The sequence below is a fragment of the Carlito syrichta genome, unplaced genomic scaffold (genome assembly GCF_000164805.1).
Source record: "Carlito syrichta isolate Samal-C Ts95f unplaced genomic scaffold, Tarsius_syrichta-2.0.1 Scaffold74861, whole genome shotgun sequence".
Taxonomy (NCBI): Eukaryota; Metazoa; Chordata; class Mammalia; order Primates; family Tarsiidae; genus Carlito; species Carlito syrichta.
In genome coordinates, this window is record NW_007018957.1 from 2,912 (window position 1) to 24,628 (window position 21,717).

The 21,717-nt window shown below is 40.6% G+C and overlaps 1 protein-coding gene across 6 annotated transcripts in view; it reads right to left on the reverse strand.

Moving 5' to 3' along the window:
* Positions 1 to 4,568: 4,568 nt before the first annotated feature.
* PRNP (prion protein) overlaps positions 4,569 to 21,717 on the reverse strand; it is a 20,250-nt gene continuing 3,101 nt past the window's right edge. For 4 of the 6 annotated variants that reach the window (XM_021710030.1, XM_021710024.1, XM_008053532.2 and 1 more), the window contains exon 2: positions 4,569 to 6,979. In XM_021710030.1, the coding sequence (XP_021565705.1) occupies positions 6,209 to 6,970 (762 nt within the window). In that variant the 5' untranslated portion in view covers positions 6,971 to 6,979 and the 3' untranslated portion in view covers positions 4,569 to 6,208. Of the gene's footprint in view, positions 6,980 to 17,030; positions 17,035 to 21,717 lie in introns of all 6 variants that reach the window. The other 2 variants (XM_021710036.1, XM_021710034.1) reach the window with 2 other exon arrangements.

Below are 21,717 nucleotides of genomic sequence, written 5' to 3' on the forward strand. Positions count from 1 at the left end.
GATGCAAGGGCCTCTCTCCACAGGTCTTTGGTTTTGAAGGGGGCTGCCCCTGAGAAGTCCTCAGCATAATTCTGAGTCTCATTTAGGTCTCTACAGAAAACTATATATACCTTACATGTGCCACCCCGAGCCCTAGGAGGCCCATATCTAAGAGAAGCCATGGAGGGCTGGGTACAGTGGCATGTGTCTATAATCCCAGTCACTTGGAGGCTGAGGTGGGAGGATTGCTTGAGCCCAGGAGTTCAAGACCAGCCTGGGCAACATAGTGAGACCACCATCTCAAAAAAAAAAAAAAAAAAAAAAAAAAGAAAGAAAGAAGGAGAGAGTGTGATGTCACATAGGTAAAAATACCACCTTTTTAGTCTCCTTATCTTGGAAATTGTGGGCAGTTTCTATAGAACAAATAAGTCTATTGAAGTTCAAGGAAATTGGGAAATCTGGGGGTAAAGTCTTTGCAGCAGGAGCGCAGTCCACTGACTATGCTTAGTTCTGAGATAAGCTACAAGCCCCTTCACTGCTGCTACAGGGGATTGACTCTGTTAACTGCGCCTAGGCTGGGGATTTGTGCAGAAGAGGCAGCGCTTAATTAGAACAAGAGAAGCGAAGCCTCCCTGCCGGTTTCCAGAGCCTCATGGCTCCCCAAGCTCCTGGCCAGAGTTAGAAGAGCTCTTCAATAAGATGTGGGCTTCTAGGTCCTTGTTTCTAAGTGTGGTTCTTGGACCAGAAGCACTGCATCACTTGGGAGCTTGTAGAGCTACAGAATCTCTAAGCCTACATGTGTATGCCTGAGTTTAAGAAGTGCTGTCCTCAAATGGCTGGGTACGATTCCTAAATTTAGCTAAATCTCTGATTAATGATGGGCTTCAGGACTTGCTTGTGCTTCATAATTTTCAGACAGCAGTATTATCCCTACACTCCATTGCAGCTCTTCCTTCTCCCAGACAGAATTCTCAGGCTGTTACTCCCAGCACAAGTGTTTGGTCTCTGTAACAGCTCTTTGAATACTCAAGGCCGGGGCAGTCTTCTGTTCCTTTCAGATCTTCCTGCAGAACACTGAATTTCTCTGTATAAGATCCACACCAGCAACATCAGTATTACTTGAGAATTTGCTAGAAATGCAAATTCTCAGACCTCACCCCAGTACTTGGAGATCAGAAACTCTAAGGTGGAGCCCAGCCATCTGTGTTTAACAGGCCCTCTAGAGGTTTCTGATGCAGACTCTACTGTGGGAACTACCAGAGCCTTGTTACAGTGTGGTCCATGAACTAGCACAGCATCATCCAGGAGCATGTTAGAAATGCAGACTACAGTCAGGAGTTTCAGGAGCCCTGCTCCAGGCCAAGAAGGGAGGGACACGTCTACAGAAGAGCAGATGATCAACAGGTAAAGTACATGGGCAGTTGCAGTTTTTCTGAAGAACATGGGTAGGATGGAAATGTGAGGTTAGTTTAGGATGAACTGAATCTTAGGGGAGGATTTCTGGGGAACCAGAGAATAAGTAAACTTCCTTAGGTGGAAATGAATCAGAATGCTTAGGTCAGTTGGCAAAGTCAGGCCTTAAACCTGGAAAAGCTCAGGTTCTTGCCAGGATTAAGGTTTCCCCTCAGAGCAGGAAGTAGTAGTACACACCCAAATTTCCTTTCAAAGGCAGAAGACCCTTCTTTGATATAAGGCCTAGAAAGGAAAGAGGGAAAGCCACGGTGGCACCTGATATTTCTTCAGAAGAATCTCTCTGGGGGATAAGACTCAGTTGCATTTATGCTGGCCATTTTAATTTACTTAATTTAATTTTAGTTGCAGAGTACCAGCGAGGATTTACTACATAGGAAAGTTGCCTGCAGGTGAAGTTTGGCTTGTAATGGGCCCTCTCTCACCCACTAGTGGACCAGGTACCCAGTGTGTTGCCAAGTGCCTCCCCTCCTCCCTTCCTCCCTCCTTTCCCTAGCAGTGTCCAGTTGTCCGCCCATTCCATCCTTGTGCTCATGTGACCTATGATCAGGGCCCATTTATCATGGGCCCTGATCACATGAAGTATTCAGTTATTTGCTTCTGTGATAATTCACTTAGTATGATGGTCTCTAGCAGCATCCATGTTGCTGTGAAGGTCATGATTTTGTTATTCTTTGTATGCTGGCCATTAAAAAAATTGTATTTAGCTGGACTCGGTGGCTCAGCCTGTAATCCCAGCACTTTGGAAGGCCAAGGCGAGTGGATTGCTGGAGCCTGGGCAACTTGGCCAGACCTTGTCTCTGCAAGAAATAAAAAATTAGCCGGGTGTGGTAGTGCGCGCCTGTAGTTCCAGCTACCTGGAAGGCTGAGGTGGAAGGATTGCCTAAACCCAGCAGGCTGACACTGGGGTGTCTGTGAGTGTGCCACTGCACTCCAGCCTGGGAGACAGAGTGAGACTCCAACTCAAAAAAAAAATTTTGTATTTTCCTCTTTATTTCTTTCTTCCTGTCTTTCTTTCTTTTGTAAGTAGAAATTTCTTTTGCACAACTCACAGGAGTTGGAAGTCAAAGGAATAAAAACGTGAGGCCTGGGAAAGACACAGATGTGTATTATTCACTCTGGTCCTGCAAATACCTATGCTTTGAGAAGATTTTAAATTCTTCTCAGTGGACTTTTTTTGAGAAATTATGATTGGCAGATAATGAAAAGTTTATTTTTAAATAATTAGAAAAATGGTTAAAACAAGATAGAGTGAAAATAGCTCTAGACATTTTTATGTAAAGGAGCAACTTCTAAGAATTTGTATATGTCATCCTGTTCTACTAGTTTTGAGGTTGACAGAGTTTTCAGGAGTTGGTATCTTTTCATCTTTAATACAAAGTTGAACTGACCACTGCAGGATATTGACATTGTATTATAAATTTTTAAAAACTTCATATTTTCTTGATTCCTTAACATCCTACAAACAGGCTATGAGCACTAAACTCAGGAGACCAGGTGCACCAGTATGATAAGGCTGGTTCCTGCCACAAGTTCCCCATCTTGTCCTTCCCTGTAACATTCAAACACATTTTGCTTGTGTTCTCCACCCTGACCCCCGGCAAAGGCACTTACCCGGGCCTCTCTTACCCCGCCCCCGACTTACTTCCCCACAACTGAATTGAGCCCACTCCCTGGGAGTTCTCCCATAGGGTCCCCTACATGACATGGCATGCCTCCCTCTCTGAGACCTGTGAGTATAATTTCATGAGTCCTGCAGTCTTGTTGGAGTGATCCTTTAAGACATTTGCTAAGATTAATATCATTTCTTTTTGTGATTATTCCCTGTCTTTAGCAAATTAGTTGAGAAGAAAACCTCTGCCAAGGATAACCAAGAGCATCACAGTACTGGTGCCTTCCACTTCAGAAGACAGGAAACGTGTGTGGAATAAGTTGAACGGTTATGACACAAAAGTTGCCTTTTAGACCACAGGTTGAATCTGAAGAATGATTGCTACCAGGGCTCACAGGGCCTGAGAATATTTTAGAGCCTGAGTTGGTGGTCCAGTTGAACCTTGGGTGGTACAGTTGATCCTTGAACAACACAGGCTTCAATTGAGTGGGTCCACTTACATGTGGATTTTCTTCTACCTCTTGCACCCCAAAACAGCAAGACCAACCCCTCCTCCTCCTCCTCAGCCTATTCAAAGTAAAGATGAAGAGGATGAAGACCTTTATGATGATCTGCTTCCATTTAATGAATAGTAAATATATTTTCTCTTCCTTATGATTTTTTTTTTTTTTTGAGTCAGAGTCTCACTCTGACACCTAGGCTGGAGTGCAGTGGCATGCTCATGACCACCGCAGCCTCAACCTTCTGGGCTCAGGCGATCCTTCTGCCTCAGTCTTCCAAGTATTTGGAACTACAGGCATGTGCCACCATGCCCAGCTATTTTAAAAAAATTTATTGTAGAGAGGAGGTCTCATCAAGTTACCCAGGCTGGTCTCGAACCTGTGGGCTCAGGCAGTCTTCTCAACCTTGGCCTCCCAAAGTGCTGGAATTATAGGTGTGAGCCACCGCGCCTGGTTATGACTTTCTTAATAGCATTTTCTTTACTCTTTATTGTAAGAATACAGTATATAATACATACAATTTACAAAATGTGTTACTTGACAGTTTATGTTATCAGTAAAACTTCTGGTCAACAGAAGGTAATTATTCTATTAGTTAAGTTTTTGGGGAGTCAAGAGTTACACATAGATTTTTGACTTCATGGGGTTGACAACTCTAAATCCCATTTTGTTCAAGGGTCAACTGCACTTTAGAGCTTGTTAAGGTTTATTCTAATCAAGAAAATCTATTTCTAAATCCAGAACAGAACAAAGCTTCTAGAGTGTTCCTTCTGCTGCAATAGTGCTTTTGCTGTTTAGCCAGTGCTAAACACATTTAGATACTTGTGGAGAAAATGAAAAAGCAGCAGAAATGAACTTGGAGGTGACTGAGAAGTAAGGATGAGGGTAGGTTCAGAAGCAGGTACATGAACCATCAGCTATTGCTTGAGGAGGGGGGACTGATTAACCCCCCAAATGATCCTGCCAACACAGGGCGAGAACCAGGGAATACAACTGCAAATGCCATAGATGGTGCTCATCTTAGCTTCTGTTTAATTTCAGTCAATATTAAACATTTATAAATTTTTTTATACAATAAAACAAGAACATGCAAAGTTACAAATATAGAAAATATATAGTACATGCATATTTCAAAGACCAGTTAATGGTGATCACTTTGGATTCTTATACAAAACTATTCAGTGCACATTTTAAACCTAAAGACCACGCAAAAGGGTTTCTCACATATTAAGTATTTAGTACCTTAAAAAATAGTTAATGCATTAGATACTTCAGATGTTGACTGTTCTAAACAAAACTCCTAACTTTGTCATATGCAATATATATCAATATTTTTATATTTTACATAGAATACCTGCACAGTGCAAGCCAATAACATTGCAGAATAGTAATATGTATCTGCTAGGTGACAATATCGAACAATTCAGGGAATAAGTTTACCTTACTTAAATAGCATTAACAGAATTTTTTCCCACTTTGAATGGATTATATTTCTGTCTTCTCCAACCTAAGCTATTTTTTTTTTAAAGATTGTCTCCCTATTCTTTGATTCAAAAGCCAATTACACAAACTACGGACTCGACCTAATTCTGGCATTTGATAATCATGAGACAGAAATAAAGAAATGCAAGCACGCCGCTTTGTGCACTAACCATTTTCCTCACTACACAATCTACTATGTGTATTTCACATCTTCAGCTTTCCTCTAGCCTAAAATCTCTTGGTTTCACCCAAACAATGGAAAAATCATTCTGGTTTCTAGGTAAACGAACATAGGAGATTTGCCTTCTAGAAGGTCATTTCATTTTCTGCTGCTTTCATTATCTGTAGTGTAGGAATGCCAGGTGTAGATGTTTTAAACATCCCGATTGGGAAGCTGCCTCCAAGAGGACCATTCCCAAGTGGACATTTCAGTCCCAGAAGCCTTTCATATATGTTATGGTTATGGTCATTCCCTGGGACCCTTGGTCAGAGGTCTCGTGTGTATCAATATTTATTCCTGATGCAACAGCTGCTGTGTAGCCCATACTGTGAAAGGCAAAACATCGCCCCAGTTCCCTGCAGACACAGCAAATGCTCCAGCGGGCTGAGCCTGCGGCCCGAGAGCTAAGGATTTCTAGTTTTTTTTGTGTATATATATTTTTTGAGTGAGTATCATGCGGCCTCCTTTTACATTTGGCAGAAATGCTGTCAGGACTTCTTAAAACAAGCGAGAAAATTTCTCCAAATAGCTGTGAAATCCCTGGTAAGAGGGATATCAGTGTACTGAGCTCTAGCTGCTCAAGGAGCCAGAGGTATTCAGGCAAAGGTATTTGAGGACTGTTTTGAGATTTGTTTTAGCCTCAACCTGCTGCGCTAGACCAAAAGTAAGTCTAGATTAATCAATGATTATTTGCTGTTATACTTTTACCAGTCCAGCATTGGCACTGGCTTATGAAGGGTTCAGTCAAAGGGGGCTTGAGTAGATAGCATCCTGGGGTCTACCCTATCTTTTCCACTGCCCATCAGTGCTAAGGGTATTGATTAGCCTAAGAAGAACAAAGAGAAGCAAGAATGAGACACCGCCACTAAAAAGGCTGCAGGTGGATATACCCCTTCCCCAACCTGGAAAAAGATAAAGAAGATGGTGAAAACAGGAAGACCTTCCTCATCCCACTATCAGGAAGATGAGGAAGGAGATGAGGAGGATCACGGGCGGGGAGGAGAAGAGGACCACATTCGATCCACTGTGGTAGGAAGCCTGGTATTCCTTCTGGTACTGGGTGATACACATCTGCTCGACCACACGCTCCATCATCTTAATGTCGGTCTCGGTGAAGTTTTCCCCTTTGGTGGTGGTAGTAACCGTGTGCTGCTTGATGGTGATATTGACGCAGTCGTGCACAAAGTTGTTCTGGTTGTTGTACTGATCCATGGGCCTGTAGTACACTTGGTTGGGGTAACGGTACATGTTTTCACGATAGTAACGGTCCTCATAGTCATTGCCAAAATGTATGAGGGGCCTGCTCATGGCACTCCCCAGCATGTAGCCGCCAAGGCCCCCCACCACTGCCCCGGCAGCGGCAGCACCTGCCACGTGCTTCATGTTGGTTTTCGGCTTACTGGGCTTGCTCCACTGGCCTCCTTGACCCCAGCCGCCACCACCATGAGGCTGTCCCCAGCCACCACCATGGGGCTGTCCCCAGCCGCCACCATGAGGCTGTCCCCAGCCGCCACCATGGGGCTGCCCCCATCCGCCACCGCCCTGGGGTGGATAGCGGTTGCCTCCAGGGCTGCCCTGCCCCGGGTATCGGCTACCCCCACTGTTCCATCCTCCTCCGCCTCCAGGCTTCGGTCGCTTCTTGCAGAGTCCCACGTCACTCCACGTGGCCACAAAGAGAACCAGCAGCCAGTAGCCAAGTTTTGCCATGATGCTGATCTGCAAAATGAAGAAGAGGAGGCCATCAGAGTCCTGTATTGAAACTGAAATCATTTAAGGTTTGCTGCGTAGTGAATGAATACACCACAACGGTATCAGCTGCTCAGTCTAAACACGTTTCACGCCCTGTAATTCTCCTCTGCAGCACTCAGCTCAAAACCAATTGTCAGTAAAGGGTAGACACAACTCTTTCTCCTTCTCTGGGGACAAATCTGACCCTAAGTTAATTTTTAGTTCTGTTTCCTGGAAACTTGATAATGTTGGAATGCTAGCAACGTTGCTTATGGTAAAATTTACCTCCAATTGGTAAATGCCATCTAGACGGGGAGGAAACATAGACTCCTGGTGGGTCTGCCATAGCTTTGGGCTTCTTTAGAGGAGTGATTATTGTAACCGGGCATATACATGTGAATACCCTTGAAGCTGTGTCTGTCGGGCTGTCTCCTGTGGGAGTTGGGCTTTCTATGCCAAGGAGAACCCTTTACCCAACAATATGTATTACCCATGACCTCAGCAATCTCTTGCAGGGTTTGGGAGTGAGGAAAAGTCTCTGGCTGCTGTGGGGACTGCTGTGAGGACCCCAATGCATCCCCTTCTGAGGAACCTGAGGCCAAGTGTGGCCTATGGAAGTCTCGTGAATCTAGTTTAGTTAGGAAGATCCCAGGTGGGGGTGGCAGCACAGTATAATTTTGTAAATAGCTGGCTCAAAGTCTTCTTTCCTCTGCAGGACTACAAGCAGGGAAGAAGTCTCTCTTGTTTGCCGTTGTATCCTCAGGGGCTAGGGCAGTGCCTGGCACAGAGCAAGACACAATAGATATTTGTTAAGTAAAGGAATTAATATCCCACAAACATATAAATGCCAAGAAGAATTTCCCAAAGGAATGGTCGACACAGTTCTACTAGAACTGAAATATCTGGGGTTGTGCTCACTTGTAAATTCATCTCTCTCCCTCTAGATTGGTAGACAGATGATGGGGCTACTCAAAGTAGGGGAAGTGGGCTGTGTTTATAAGCTGTGGAGTCACTCGCTGAATGAGTTTTAGTTCAGCGTTTAATGCTTTGTGAGTAACTTATTTCCTTCAAATTTGATACAAAAGAGATATTTCTTTATAAAAAGGTTAGTACAATTTTGAAAACAACAAACAAATCAAATATTCTGTATGACAGTTTCTAACCCTCAATTCATCAAATTAAAAATCTCTCAGATCGAAGACTTAATTTACCCTGGGTCTCCAGTCTAAGGACAGAGTTCAAAGACACAGAGTAGAATGATTAGTAGACAGTATCTACTGTAGCCTGGATCAAACTACAAGCTCCAAAACATCATTGTTTGTCATAAAATCTAAAATGGCACATGCCATAACACTGAAGTTAGTCTTGTCCCCAGCACTGGGATTAGCTGCAAATTTTTTTAAAATTAGAAGAAAACTATATTTCATATCCTTCAGAACTAATGAATAAATTGGGTAATATTCATAGAAAAAATGGCTAAATAAATGAATTAACATCCTATTTATGTTTCTACTGACATTATTGAAATTGGAAGTGCTGCCTTGGTGGTCACAAGTACATCAAAATATATTTGAATGGTACAAGCTGAGTTAAAATACTCAGGTCATGCTGATGATATTTGGAGGCTTTTTTGGGTGGAGGTCTGAGGAGCATGGTGTTCTTTGTAAGCCTACTTCCCTGATCTAGTCTCTATGATCTCGCAGGGTCCAGCTCTTGGCGCTCCCGCACCTCAGGGAACCAAACTAGGGGACTGTCTCCTCACACATAACTCCCAGTCTGAAGGGCTTTTATGTTAACAACTTCATTCACTCCAATGAGACAGACCCAGCCAATGCTCTGGCGTTACTGAATTTTCTCTCTCGTCGCCTACATAGGCTCTATCAGCAAATCTTAGCAGCCCTACCTTGAAAATAAATCCTAAGCACCTCAGCTTCTCACAATTTCCAACATGGCCATCCTAGTCGGATCCTCCATCCTGAATGATCCCTTCAACAGCCTTCTTGCTTCTCTCCAGAGCCCACTGTGTGTTCTCCTTTTAATATGCAGGTCACATTGTGCCACTTCCCTTGTCCCTAGGTGGCGCTCGTTTGTACTCGGGATGAAATGCAAAGTCCTGGCCATGCTGGTTGGGCCCCACAGGACCTGGCTGGTCTCTGGCCCTCTCTGGGCCTTTGCACTCGCTGTGCCCTGGGCCTGAAAGGTTCTTTCTTCAGCTACTCATGTGGCTCAAGTCTGCTCAAATGCCGTCTCGGGGGACACTCCACACCACTCTATCTAAAAATAGCACACCTCATCTATTCTCCTCCTCTGCCTCATTTTTCTCTGGAACAGTTATGGCTACTTGATACAGTATATTATTTACTGTGGGTGTACTGTTTATTTTCTCCACTGGAGTGTAAGCTCCTCCAGGGTAGGGGCATGGTTTTGTTCACAGTGCCATCTCTAAACACAGCGCTTGACCCATAGGTATGCAAAATAAATGCTGAACAAATGAATGAGTGTGAAACATTCTATAATAAAGCATAAGAAATAATCAAACTAAAAATTAAATATTTACATGGCTATCCAAAAAGAACAATATTTATACATTTATAGAACATTCTCTTCTGCAATGGCCAGCTAACATTTTCAATTCAGTTAAATAAACACTTATTTCATGTGCCAGCTAACATAACAGATGCTGGCAGGCAGGAGGTACTCCCTGAAATGGCAAGATGGGAGGAAGAGGAGGCTGCAGGGGAATATCACTGAGGTGGCTTTGAACAAGCCTCATTTAAGGCTATGAAAGTTTTGGCTCTGAGCTCATAGAGACACATGAACAGGCCATGGTGCGGCAGAGTGAGTGAGGCACAGAGAACCAGGCACAGAAGGTGGATGAGGGCCGATGGTTCAGAATGGAGACGTGTGGTGAGAGAGGACACTGGTGAGTCTGGGGACCTAGTCATCTAAGATACTCTGTGAATAGTCAGGAAGTGGCCTAGCCCTCAGGCACGTTTCCAGATACTCTCAGAAACAAGAGATGGATATTCATTGTCACAGGACTCAAGGTCTAATGCCAAATGCAAAGAAGTAACAGGGTAAGAACTGCAAGGAAAGAACTCAAGCTGACACTGCAGTTAGTATGGTCATTCACACAGAACATCCAACAGAATCAACAGAGGTAACGTGAGAACCAATACCAGAGTTCCAGCAAGGTTGTTGGGTACAAAATCAGCCTACAAAAGTTAACGGCATTTCTCCACACCAGCAATAATTAACTAGAAGGAAAATCAGATAGTCACCATAATAACCAAACCATAAAGTATCTAGTAATTGACTTAACTAAGAAAAAAATAAGACTGGCATGGGGGGGGGAAATTAAAACTCTAATGTAAAGAACATAGAAGATGATCTAAAAAATGGAGATGCATTCCATTGTCTTGACTGGGATAACTCAGTATTATAAAGACGTCAGTTATTCCCAATGATAACTGGTGGGTAATTTTCTAAAAATGCCAATCAAAATTTCAGTTGGATTTTTTGAGGCATTCAATAAACTCACATGGGGTAGGGAATGTTCATGAATAACAAAGTCAGTCTTAAAGATAAGAGTAAAGAGGAGGGATCTGCCATATCAGATATGATATCATACTACAAGGCCACAGTGATAATGACTAGATGGTAAAAGCTCAGGAACAGATCAAGAGACCAAAGAAAACAGAGCAGCAAGTTCAGAGACAAATCCATGTAGACATGCTGTAACACAGACTTGATATACAACACACCACAAACCAATAAATAAGAAGGTTTGAAGCTGCTGGGAAGGTGGAGAAAAAGAAAACTGGACTCCTAACACCACACACAAATGTGAACTCTAGCTGGATCAAAGACCTACATGTGAAAGGTACAAGTATGGAGTTAGAAGAAGAAAATATATGCAAATGTCCTTGTGACCTGGAGGAGGAGGTGAAGAACTTTTCAAACAGAAAAAACCAAAAACTAAAAACCAAAACAAGCCATCAGGCAAATAATGGATGAATTTGATTATATAAAATAAAGGATTCTTGTTCAATATTATGAAGAACATTATGAACATAGTAGAAATAGTACACAATGGTATAAGGTACTATTTAAAACCAACACCCTGAACACTTGCCATAATACTATAAGAAAGGGATTCGCAGTAGAAGGAAAACTGCCAGGGGATGGAAGATGGGGCCACATAACGTTAATAAGGGTATCTGATCTCAAACCAGGCAAAGTGGGGACAAAGGTAAGCCAAAATTTTATCTGTATGATGACCACTTATATACCTAATCCTGACTTGGACCCCACATCTTTCAAATAAAATAAATAAAATAAAACCAACAGACCATCCATTTCTAAAACCTACAAGGAATTCTTGCATAGCAATACAGTAATTCCAATAGAAAAATGGCCAAAAGATATAAACTGATAATTTACAGGTCTGATGTGGTGGCTCATGCCTGTAATCCTGGCATCTTGGGAGGGCAAAGTGGGAGGGTCACTTGAGACCAGTCTGGGCAACATGGCAAGACCCATTTCTACAAAATTAAAAAAATTAAAAATTACAAAAATTAACTTTAGAATTAATTCACTCAACAAATACTTATGGAATAGCTAGTATGGGCCAGTTTAAACATAAAATAGAAAACTAGAATTGACCAATAACCATAAAATAAATGGAAAAAAATCTGTCAAAAATTGCGTGTTGTAATGTGATATTGATGGCACAACAACTTACGGATTAGCTTAACACTACATATTTTAAGTGTCCTCTAAAGGACTTATGCTAGGGCTGAGAACACAGTGGCGAATAAGATATTTAGCTTGGGGGTTTCGAAGACCAAAAAAGGACATCAAATGCCTGGAGCCTTACAAGACAGGGCAAGTGGACTGGCAAGTTTTTTGTTTTTTTTTTCTGAGTCAGAGTCTCACTCTGTTGCCCAGGCTGGAGAGCAGTGGCATGCTCATAGCCACTGCAGCCTTGACCTGCTGGGTTCAGGTGATCCTTTCGCCTCAGCCTTCTAAGTAGCTGGAACCATAAGTATGTGCCACCATGCCTGGTTAATTTTTTGATTTATTGTAGAGATGCGATCTCTCCATGTTGCTCAGGTTAGTCTCGAACTCCTGAACTCAGGCAATCCTCTCACCTCCGCCTCCCAAAGTGCTGGGATTATAGGCATGAGTCACCGTGCCCAGCAGGGTGGCAGTTTTTAAAGTTGGCATATAAAAAAATAGCAAGTCCCTAAATCAGTTGTAAATAGTTAAAAGATCTAGTGGGGAAAAACATTTCATTCATAATGGTAATAAAAAATTCAAAATATCTAGAATTTAATCTAAAACTGAATAGTAGAACTTATATTAGGAAAGCTATAAAATTTTACTGAGACATAAAATAATGCTGGAAAAAGAGAAGAGACATGCAACATTTTTGGCTGGAAAAACCAATAATGAATTATAACAATTCGCCTCCAAATAATCCATAAAGTCAATACAATTTCAGTCAGAATTCAAAGGAGATTCTGCATTCCTCTGGATTCTGGGGATTCCTTGAATTTTGGATAGAACATCCAGATAGAATATCAACAAGGAAACGTCAGACTTAAGCTACACTAGACCGAATGGGTCTACGAAACATAAACAGAACATTTTATCCAACAGCTACAGAATACTCATTCTTCTCAAGTGCACATGGAACATTCTCCAGGATATATCATATGTTAGGTCACAAATCAAGTCTTAACAAACATGGGCAGCCAACAGATACATTAAAAAATGCTCAGCCTCACTAATCATCAAATAAATACAAATTAAAACCACACTGAGATACCCCGTAACACCAGTCAGGATTGTCATCTTCAATAACTCAAAAAACAACAAATGTTGGAGAGGATGTGGGGAAGAGAGAACATTTCTTCCTAAATGTGGTGATTCCTAAAAGATCTAAAAATCGACCTTCCATACAACCCAGTAATCCCTCTTTTGGGCATATACCTGGAAGAACTCAAATCACTCTATGAAAAAGATACCTGCACACACATGTTTATTGTAGCATTATTCACAATAGCAAAAACATGGAACCAACAATGTTGACAATCGAAAGTGGACCGGATAAAAAAATGTGGTACATATACACGATGGAATATTATGCAACCAAAAAGAAGGACAAAATGATGAACTTTGCAGCAACTTGAATGGATTTAGTGTCTATAATACTGAGTGATCTATCACAGAAACAAAGAACTAAGTACCACATGTTCTCACCCATAAGTGGACCCTGAACAATTATTATAATATTATAAGAAAGGGATTGACAGTAGTGGGAAACTGCTGGGGGGGAGGGGCATACTTCATCAATAAGGGTAACTGATCTCAAACCAGGTGAAGTAGGGACCAAAGTGAGGCTCAAACTTTACTTATATAATGACCATTTGTATACGTAATCCTGAATTATACTCCACATCTTTAAAATAAAAAATAAAATCTAAAAAAAGATTGGAATCATATCAAGTATCTATTCTGACCACAATAGTATAAAACTAGAAATCAATAACAGAAGTTCAGGTAATTCACAAAAACACAGAAATTAAACAACATGCTCCTGAACAACCAATGGGTCAATGAAGAAATTGAAAAGGAAATTTAAAAATTTCTTGAGACAAATGAAAATGGAAACACAACATGCCAAAACCTATGGGACATAGCAAAAGTAGTCCTATAAGAGAATTTTACAGAAACAATCACCTACATCAAAAAAGAAGAAAGGCTGGGTGCAGCGGCTCACGCCTATAATACCAGCAATTTGGGAGGCTGAGGTGGGAGGAATGCTTGAACGCAGGAATTAGAGACCAGCCTAGGCAATACAGCAAGACCTTGTCACTACAAAAATAAATAAATAAAAAATTAGTCAAGTGGTGGTGTGTGCCTGTTGTCCCAGGAGTCAGGAAGCGGAGGTGAAAGAATCACTCTGAGCCCAAGAGGTTGAGGCTGTGGGGAGCTGAGATCACACCACTGTCTTCTAGTCTGGGACAGAGTTAGATCCCAAAACAAAACAAAAGAAGAAGAAAGATTTCAAACAACCTAACATTACACCCTAAGGAAGTAGAAAAACAAAAACTAAGCCCAAAATTCATAGAAGGAAAGAAAAAATAAATGCCAATGTATAAATAAATGAAATAGACACTAGAAAAAACAATAGAAAAGATCAGCAAAATGAAGAATTGGTTTTTTGAAAAGATAAACAAAAGTGACAAACCTTGTTCTAAACTAAGAAAGAGAGAAGGCTCAAATATACCAAATCAGAAATGAAAAAGGAGACATTACCATTGATATCATGGAAATACAAAAGATCATAAGAGACTATTAGGAATTATTATTCACCAACAAATAGAATGACCTAAAAGAAATGGATAGATTTTTGGACACATGTAACTTACTAAGATTAAATTATGAAAAAATAAAAAATCTCAGCAGAACAATAAGAAACAAGGAGACTGAATCAGTAATACAAATCTCCAGTCAACAAAAAGTCTAGGACCTGATGGTCTTATGGCTGAAATCTACCAAACCTTTAAGAAAGAACTTAAATTTTTTCTTTTCAAAATATTGACGAGAAGGGAATACTTTAAAACTCACTTTATGAGACCAATATTACCCTGATACCAAAACTCTACAAAAATTCTACAAGAAAAGAAACTACAGGCCTGATAAACATAGAACAAAAGTCCATAACAAAATACTAGCAAACCAAATTCAACAGCTCATTAAAAAGAAGATCATACACTATGATCCATTGGGATTCACCTCAAGGATGCAAGAATGATTTAGCATGGCCAAATCAATAAACATGATACATCACATTAACAGAATGAATGACAAAAACCATATGATAATTTCAATAGATGCAAAAAAAGAATGTGACAAAATTCAACATCCTTTCATGATAAAAACTCTCGCCGGGCTCGGTGGCTCACCCTGTAATCCCGCGCCTTTGGGAGGCTGAGGTGAGTGGATTGCCTGAGCCAGCGGGTTCGAGACCCGCCGGGGCAGCGAGACCTCATCTCTACAATAAATCAAAAAATCAGCCGGGCGTGGTAGCGCATGCCTGTAATTCCGGCTCCCCGGAAGGCTGAGGCGGAGGGATCGCCGGAACCCAGCAGGTCGAGGCTGCGGTGGCACTCCAGTCTGGGTGACAGAGTGAGACTCCAACGCAAAAAAACAAAACAAAACAAAACTCTCAACAAATTAGGTAAGGAAGAAATTGACCTCAACACAATAAAGGCCATATATGACAAACTCACCCACAGATAATAGTGTATTCAAGGAGGAAAAATTGACAGTTTGTCCTCTAAGATCTGAAATAAGAAAAGAATACTCACTCTCTCCACTTTTGTTCAACATAGTACTGAAAATCCTAGCCAGAGCAATTTGTCAAGAGAAAAAAATAAAGGCTTTCAAATTGGGAAGAAAAAAGTTATACTGTCTCTGCATATAACAAAATTTTATATTTAGAAAACCCTAAAGACTACACACACACACACACACACACACACACACACACACACACAACCTATCAGAATTAAGAAACAAATTCAGTAAAGTTGCAGGATTCAAAATCAGCATACAAAAATCAATGACATTTCTATATACTAACAATGAACTATCTGAAAAAAAATTTTTTTTAAAGTCTCATTTACAATAGTTACAAGGAAAAAAATATTTATGAATACATTTAACCAAGAAGGCGAAAGACCTCTACACCAAAAACTAGAAAACACTGATGAAAGAAATTGAAGAAGACACAAACAAGTGGAAAGTCTGCCCATGTACATGGACTAGAAAAATTAATATTGTTAAAATGCCCATACTACCCAAAGTGACCTGCAGATTCAATGCAATCTCCATCAAAATACCAACGACATTCTTCACAGAAATAGAAAAAACAATCTTACAACTTGTATGGAACTACAAAAGACCCCAAATAGCCAAAATAGTCTTGAGCAAAAAGAACAAAGCTGGTAGCATCACAATGTCTGATTTCAAAATATACTACAAATACATAGTAACCAAAACAACATACTACTGGCATAAAAAGAGACACGTAGGACCCATGATAAAGGACAGAGAGCCCAGAAATAAATCCATGCGTTTACAGCCAACTGATTTGAAATTAGGCTGCCAAGAACACACAATGGGAAAAGGACAGTCTCTTCAATAAACAGGCCTGGAAAACCTGAATCTCCACCAGCAGAAGAATGAAATTAGACCCTTATCTCACACCACACACAAAAATCAATTCAAAATGGGTTGAAGACTTAAATGTAAGACTCAAAACTTAAAACAACTAGAAGAAAATAGGAGAAAAGCCTAATGAGATTGGCTTGGGCAACAATTTTTTGGATATTATCTCAAAGGCACAGGAAATAAATGCAAAAATAGACAAATGAGATTACATCAAACTCAAAAGCTTTTGTACAGCAAAGGAAAAATCACAGAGTAAACAGGCAGAATAGGAGAAAGTATTTGCAAAGTATATATGATAAAGGGCTAATATTAAAAGTACATAAGGAACTCAAACAACTCAATAGCAAGAAAATAAATAATATAATTTTAAAAATGGACACACAAAAAAAAGCATTCAGACATTTCTCAAAAGAAGACATACAAATTGCCAACAAATATATGAAAAGATGTTCAACGTCGCTAATCATCAGGAAAATGGAAATCAAAGCTACAATGAGATATCACCTCACTCCTATTAGAAAGACTACTATCAAAAAGACAAAAGAGGCCTGGTGTGGCAACTCACACCTGTAATCCCAGTACTTCAGGAGACAGAGGTGGGTGGATTGCTTGAGCCTAGGAGTTCAAGACCAGCCTGCACAACATAGCAAAACCCTGTCTCTACAAAAAAATTTTAAAAAACCAGCCAGGTGTGGTGGTGTGCACCTGTACAGCCAGCTACTCAGGTTGCTGAGGTGGAATGATCATCTGAGCCCAGGAGGTCGAGGCTGCTGTGAGCTGTAATCGTGATCACACTACTGTACTCCACCCTGGGAGAGAGAGTGAGACCCCCAACTCAAAAACAACAACAACAGAAACAAGACATAACAAGTGTTGTCAAGGATGTAGAGAAAAGGGAACACTTGCACACTGTTGGTGGGAATTAAATACAGTCATTATGAAAAACAGTATGGAGGTTCCTCAAAAAATTAAAAATACAACTACTACATGATCCAGGAATCCCACTACTGGGTATATATCTAAAGGAAAGAAAAGCAGTACATTGAAGAGATATCGGCTCTATGTTCACTGCAGCATTATTTACAATAGCCAAGATATGGAATCAACCTAAGTGTCACACAGGCACAGAGAGGCAAATACCATTTGACCTCACTCAAATGGGGAATCTAAAAAAGCTGATCTCACAGAAAGAGAGTAGAATGGTAGTTACCAGAGTTTGGGCAGCTTGTGGGGAGAGTGTTGGGGAGATGTCGATCAAAGGATATATAATTACAGTCAGAAGGAGTAAGTTTAGAGATCTATTATCATATATTGCATAAATCTATATATTGCATTATATTGTATTCTTTTTTTTTGAGTCGGAGTCTCACTCTGTTGTCCAGGCTGGGGTGCAGAGGCATACTCATGACTACCACAGCCTCAACCTGCAGGGGTCAGGCAATCCTTCTGCCTTAGCCTTCCAAGTATCTGGAACTACAGGCATGTGCTACCACGCCCAGATAATTTTTTTATTTCTTGTAGAGATGAGATCTTGACAAGTTGCCCAGACTGGTTTTGAACTCCTGGGCTCAGGTAATCCTCTCGCCGCTGCCTCCCAAAGTGCTGGGATTACAGGCGTGAGCCACCGTGTCAGCTATGTATTGTACTCTTAAAAAATACTAACAAAGGGATGTTAAGTGTTCTCACCACAAAAATGATAACTATGTAAGACAATGCATATGTTAATTAGCTAGATTTAACCAGTCCATGGTGTATATATACTTCTATTTGCTGTACACAATAAATACATACAATTTTACCTGTCAAAAAAAATACATTTTTAAAAAGAATTTAAAAGGGGATTTTAAGGAACATTATGAAATGATACCTGAAATTAAAAAAGACTGAAGAAAAATTTGAAAGAGAAGATAATCCAGGGTGTACTTGACCTGCCAGGTGTTAGAATGCAAAGCTACAATAAGATTATGTGGCACTGGTACATGAGCAGAATGGCAGAGTAGAACTACAGAGAAGATACAAAAAGATCCACAAGTTACCCCCATTCATTTCATGCTATTTATAGATTAGGACTGAGAGTCAGAGCTGGTAAGAACTTATCCCAAGGCTGCAGCAGCCCAAGGCGATGGAGCTGAGATCCAAATATAGTGACCAAAGCCATCCTGCCCATGAGGGTAGTACGCAGAGGGCCAAACTTCAGATACTCTGAACATGTTGCAACTTGAAGCTTAATTAGGTAAATTGGAAAGTGGAGTGCATCAGACAGTTCCCAAACCTCATCCCACATTGTTCCTTGTCTTTCATATTTTAATCTTTTGAAGTTACTGTCCCTTAAAGAATTTGATATAAGCTGTATCACATTTTTCAAATAAATTTATGGTACAGGTTTTTCACTAGCACCTTGAGGCCCAGCCCTGGATTGAATAGGGTAAAGGGACTCCAACCTGGTACATCATCAAAATTATTTGATGAACTTTAAAAAATGACTTTGCCCAAACCCATCCCAGGCAAGCCTGGGTCTCTAGTGATTTGGGAATCTATAAAAGCTTCCCAGGAAATTGGCACTTGTAGCCAAGCTTCAGAGCGAGGTCCTCAAGAATCTCATCCTTAACATTTATAACATTTTTCATACAATGGTACACCTTCCTTGAAGTGATCACACCATACTGTGACAACAATAAGTAGAATATGGTAGGAGAAAAAGTACTGCTTAACACATTGAGAAAAACATTCTCCAAACTGTAAGAATTGCTGCACACTATTCACTTAGTGGTTGTTTTATAATGCTGTAGTCATTAGATACAGACATGTTTTGAATGTTTAATATGCAGCACTTCACAGCTGATATAGCTGTCTTGGAAGAAGAAATAAGATCTGAAAAGGGAGAATGAACAAGGTAAATTAAAACTACAGTTTAGAGAGCCTTTCAATTTGGTTCTATCAGTTGGTTGAGAGTGATGTTCAGGGTCAATTTGGTGCAGAAATGTTACGTTTTGTGGTTGATTTGTTATCTAAAAAATCATTGTTCCCTTATATAATTCAGCATAATTCTAGAGAAAATCAAGATGACTTTACAAGAAACAATGATGCAATTAGGTGTGAGTCACACAGATGGATGCAAGTGGCCTCTGGAAAAAGGGCTTGTGATCACAGGCTTTCCTAACCTTCATTTTCTGTGACAGTTGGTGACATTCAACCATAATAAGACCACAGAGAATGTACAATCTGTTGTGACTCAGCTAACCTGGATTTGTGCCTCCAAGAAGACAGAATGCTTTAACATGGCTGAAATTGTTCAGTTCTGAAATATATTTAGAAGTCTTTAAAAACAACAACAAAAAACTAGAATTGATAGAATCTAAGAACTGATGCTTTAAAAGAAAAAGCGAATGCAAATTACTAAATTGTTAATACATCTACTCAAGAAAAAAATGGAACAGTTTTTGAAAAAGGAAACAAGGTCAGCTAAAAATGCTTTATTCTAAGAAGCAAACATGATAATCTCTTTTCTCTCACACTCAGCAAACTGTGGGTTCACTTCATTTTAAAAACTGAAACCACCAAGGTGAATGAATTGCCTGAGCCTGCAGGTTCGAGACCCACCTGGGCAACTTGGCGAGACCTCATCTCTATAACAAATCAAAAAAATTAGCTGGGCGTGGTATTGCACGCCTGTTGTTCCAGCTACTGGAAGGCTGTGGCAGAAAGATCACCGGAGCCCAGCAGGTCGAAGCTACTGTGGCCAGGAGCGGCCACTGCACTCCAGTCTGGGCGACAGAGTGAGACTCCAACTCACCAACTCAAAACAAACAAACAAACAAACAAACAAACTGAAACCTATAAACTATTTACAAAATTTCATTGGTTAGTGAAAGTAATAAATTCACAAAAAGAAAATTAAGATCACCTAAAATTTTTATTAAAACTATCATTTTCTGAGCTTTTCCTTTCAGGTGTTTCACATATGCATTCATGTATGATCAAATAGATACAGTTAAGTAACGTGTAATTGCACTTTGACTTATCAGTTACCTCCCCATCACAGACTCCAAAATCATGATTTTTGGTGATTACATAATGTTCCCTTTAGTTAATGTGTTATGATTTTCTTTGCTACTGCCCTGCTGTTATACATTTAGGTTCTTTCCCAGATAGTCCTAATTTTAGACCATTCTGCTTGGAATATGTGCCTGCATATGCTTGTTTTCTTTTTTTCTTGTTTGTTTCTTTCATGGAAGGTGAATTCCCAGGAGTGGGGTTTCTGGGTCACAGCTTCCAACTTCGTAGTGCATCACCAGATCGCTTTTCAAAAGGTTTGTACTGGTTTGAAATGTCCCCAATATAGAAGCCATACCAAGGATGTTTTACATAGTTGGTTAATCTCTGCAACTAATCAGGGAAGTGGTATCATTTCCTACATTCTATGAAAAGACAGAAGGAGGGTCAGGAAATTAGGTAAGTTATCCAAAGTCACAAAAGAGACCGCAGAACCATATTTCCAACCCCAAAGACCTGCTACTTCTCTGAACACCTGAATATGTCAGGTTCTGGACAACCTTCCAGCAGGGGTTGTTGTTACTATTACTGCTAGTTTTATTAATTTAAAAGACATAAAATGATAACTCAAAATTACTCTTATTTGCATTTTATTCCGTGATTCATTTCACCATTTATCAATTATAATCTTGATATTTTCATTTTACAAGTTTGAAAAACTTGTGTCTTAAAAAAATAATAAATCACATCCAAGCTCTCTGCTTTCTCTCTCTCTCTTTCAGGTTACCTTTTTTCACCGTAAGAAATTCTCAGTGTTTGTGTGGCTAAGATTGCTCCTTTCCATTGGTGAATTTTTTCTTTTTTCTGCAAACCTAACAGCGTTCTTACTGTTTCCAGCGGTCTGACATTTTTATTGTTTCCTGTTCCTGTTTTTTCTGATAATCATATCTGTAAAAACCTTTAATCCTATTCTACCTGGAGTTTTCCGTAAGGAAAAGAGAAGTATCTCAAATGTCTTGCATGTGGGAAACTGTTTATTAAACCATGATGCTCTAAGTACAAGAAATAATGCAGCGATAAAGAGCATCAAGATCACGGCGATGAAATCGCACTGCGCTGTGTACGAATCTTGGAGGCGAGGAAACAAAAACAGAAGGCGGTGTGGCTTTGCGATGGTGTGGATGGATGTGACGGTGGTGGAATTACGCATTAAAAAATAACTACCTGTTACAGCTACTACGAAAAGAAAAGGGCAAAAAATCCTTAAAGGACAGTAAACGTGACTTCCTCCCCGCGGAAATGTCACGACCGTCTCTCCCACGAAGCGTCAAAGGCGCCTGCCGCACAGGGGGTGAGACCGGGTTACTCCAGGGCCGCCGCCCGGCGCAGACCCCCTCCACTGGAGCCCCTGGCAGGCCCGGACGCCAAGCCCAAGCTCCCCGGGCCTCGGCCACACCGGCCGCGCGAATGAAGGGCGGGACCTCCCG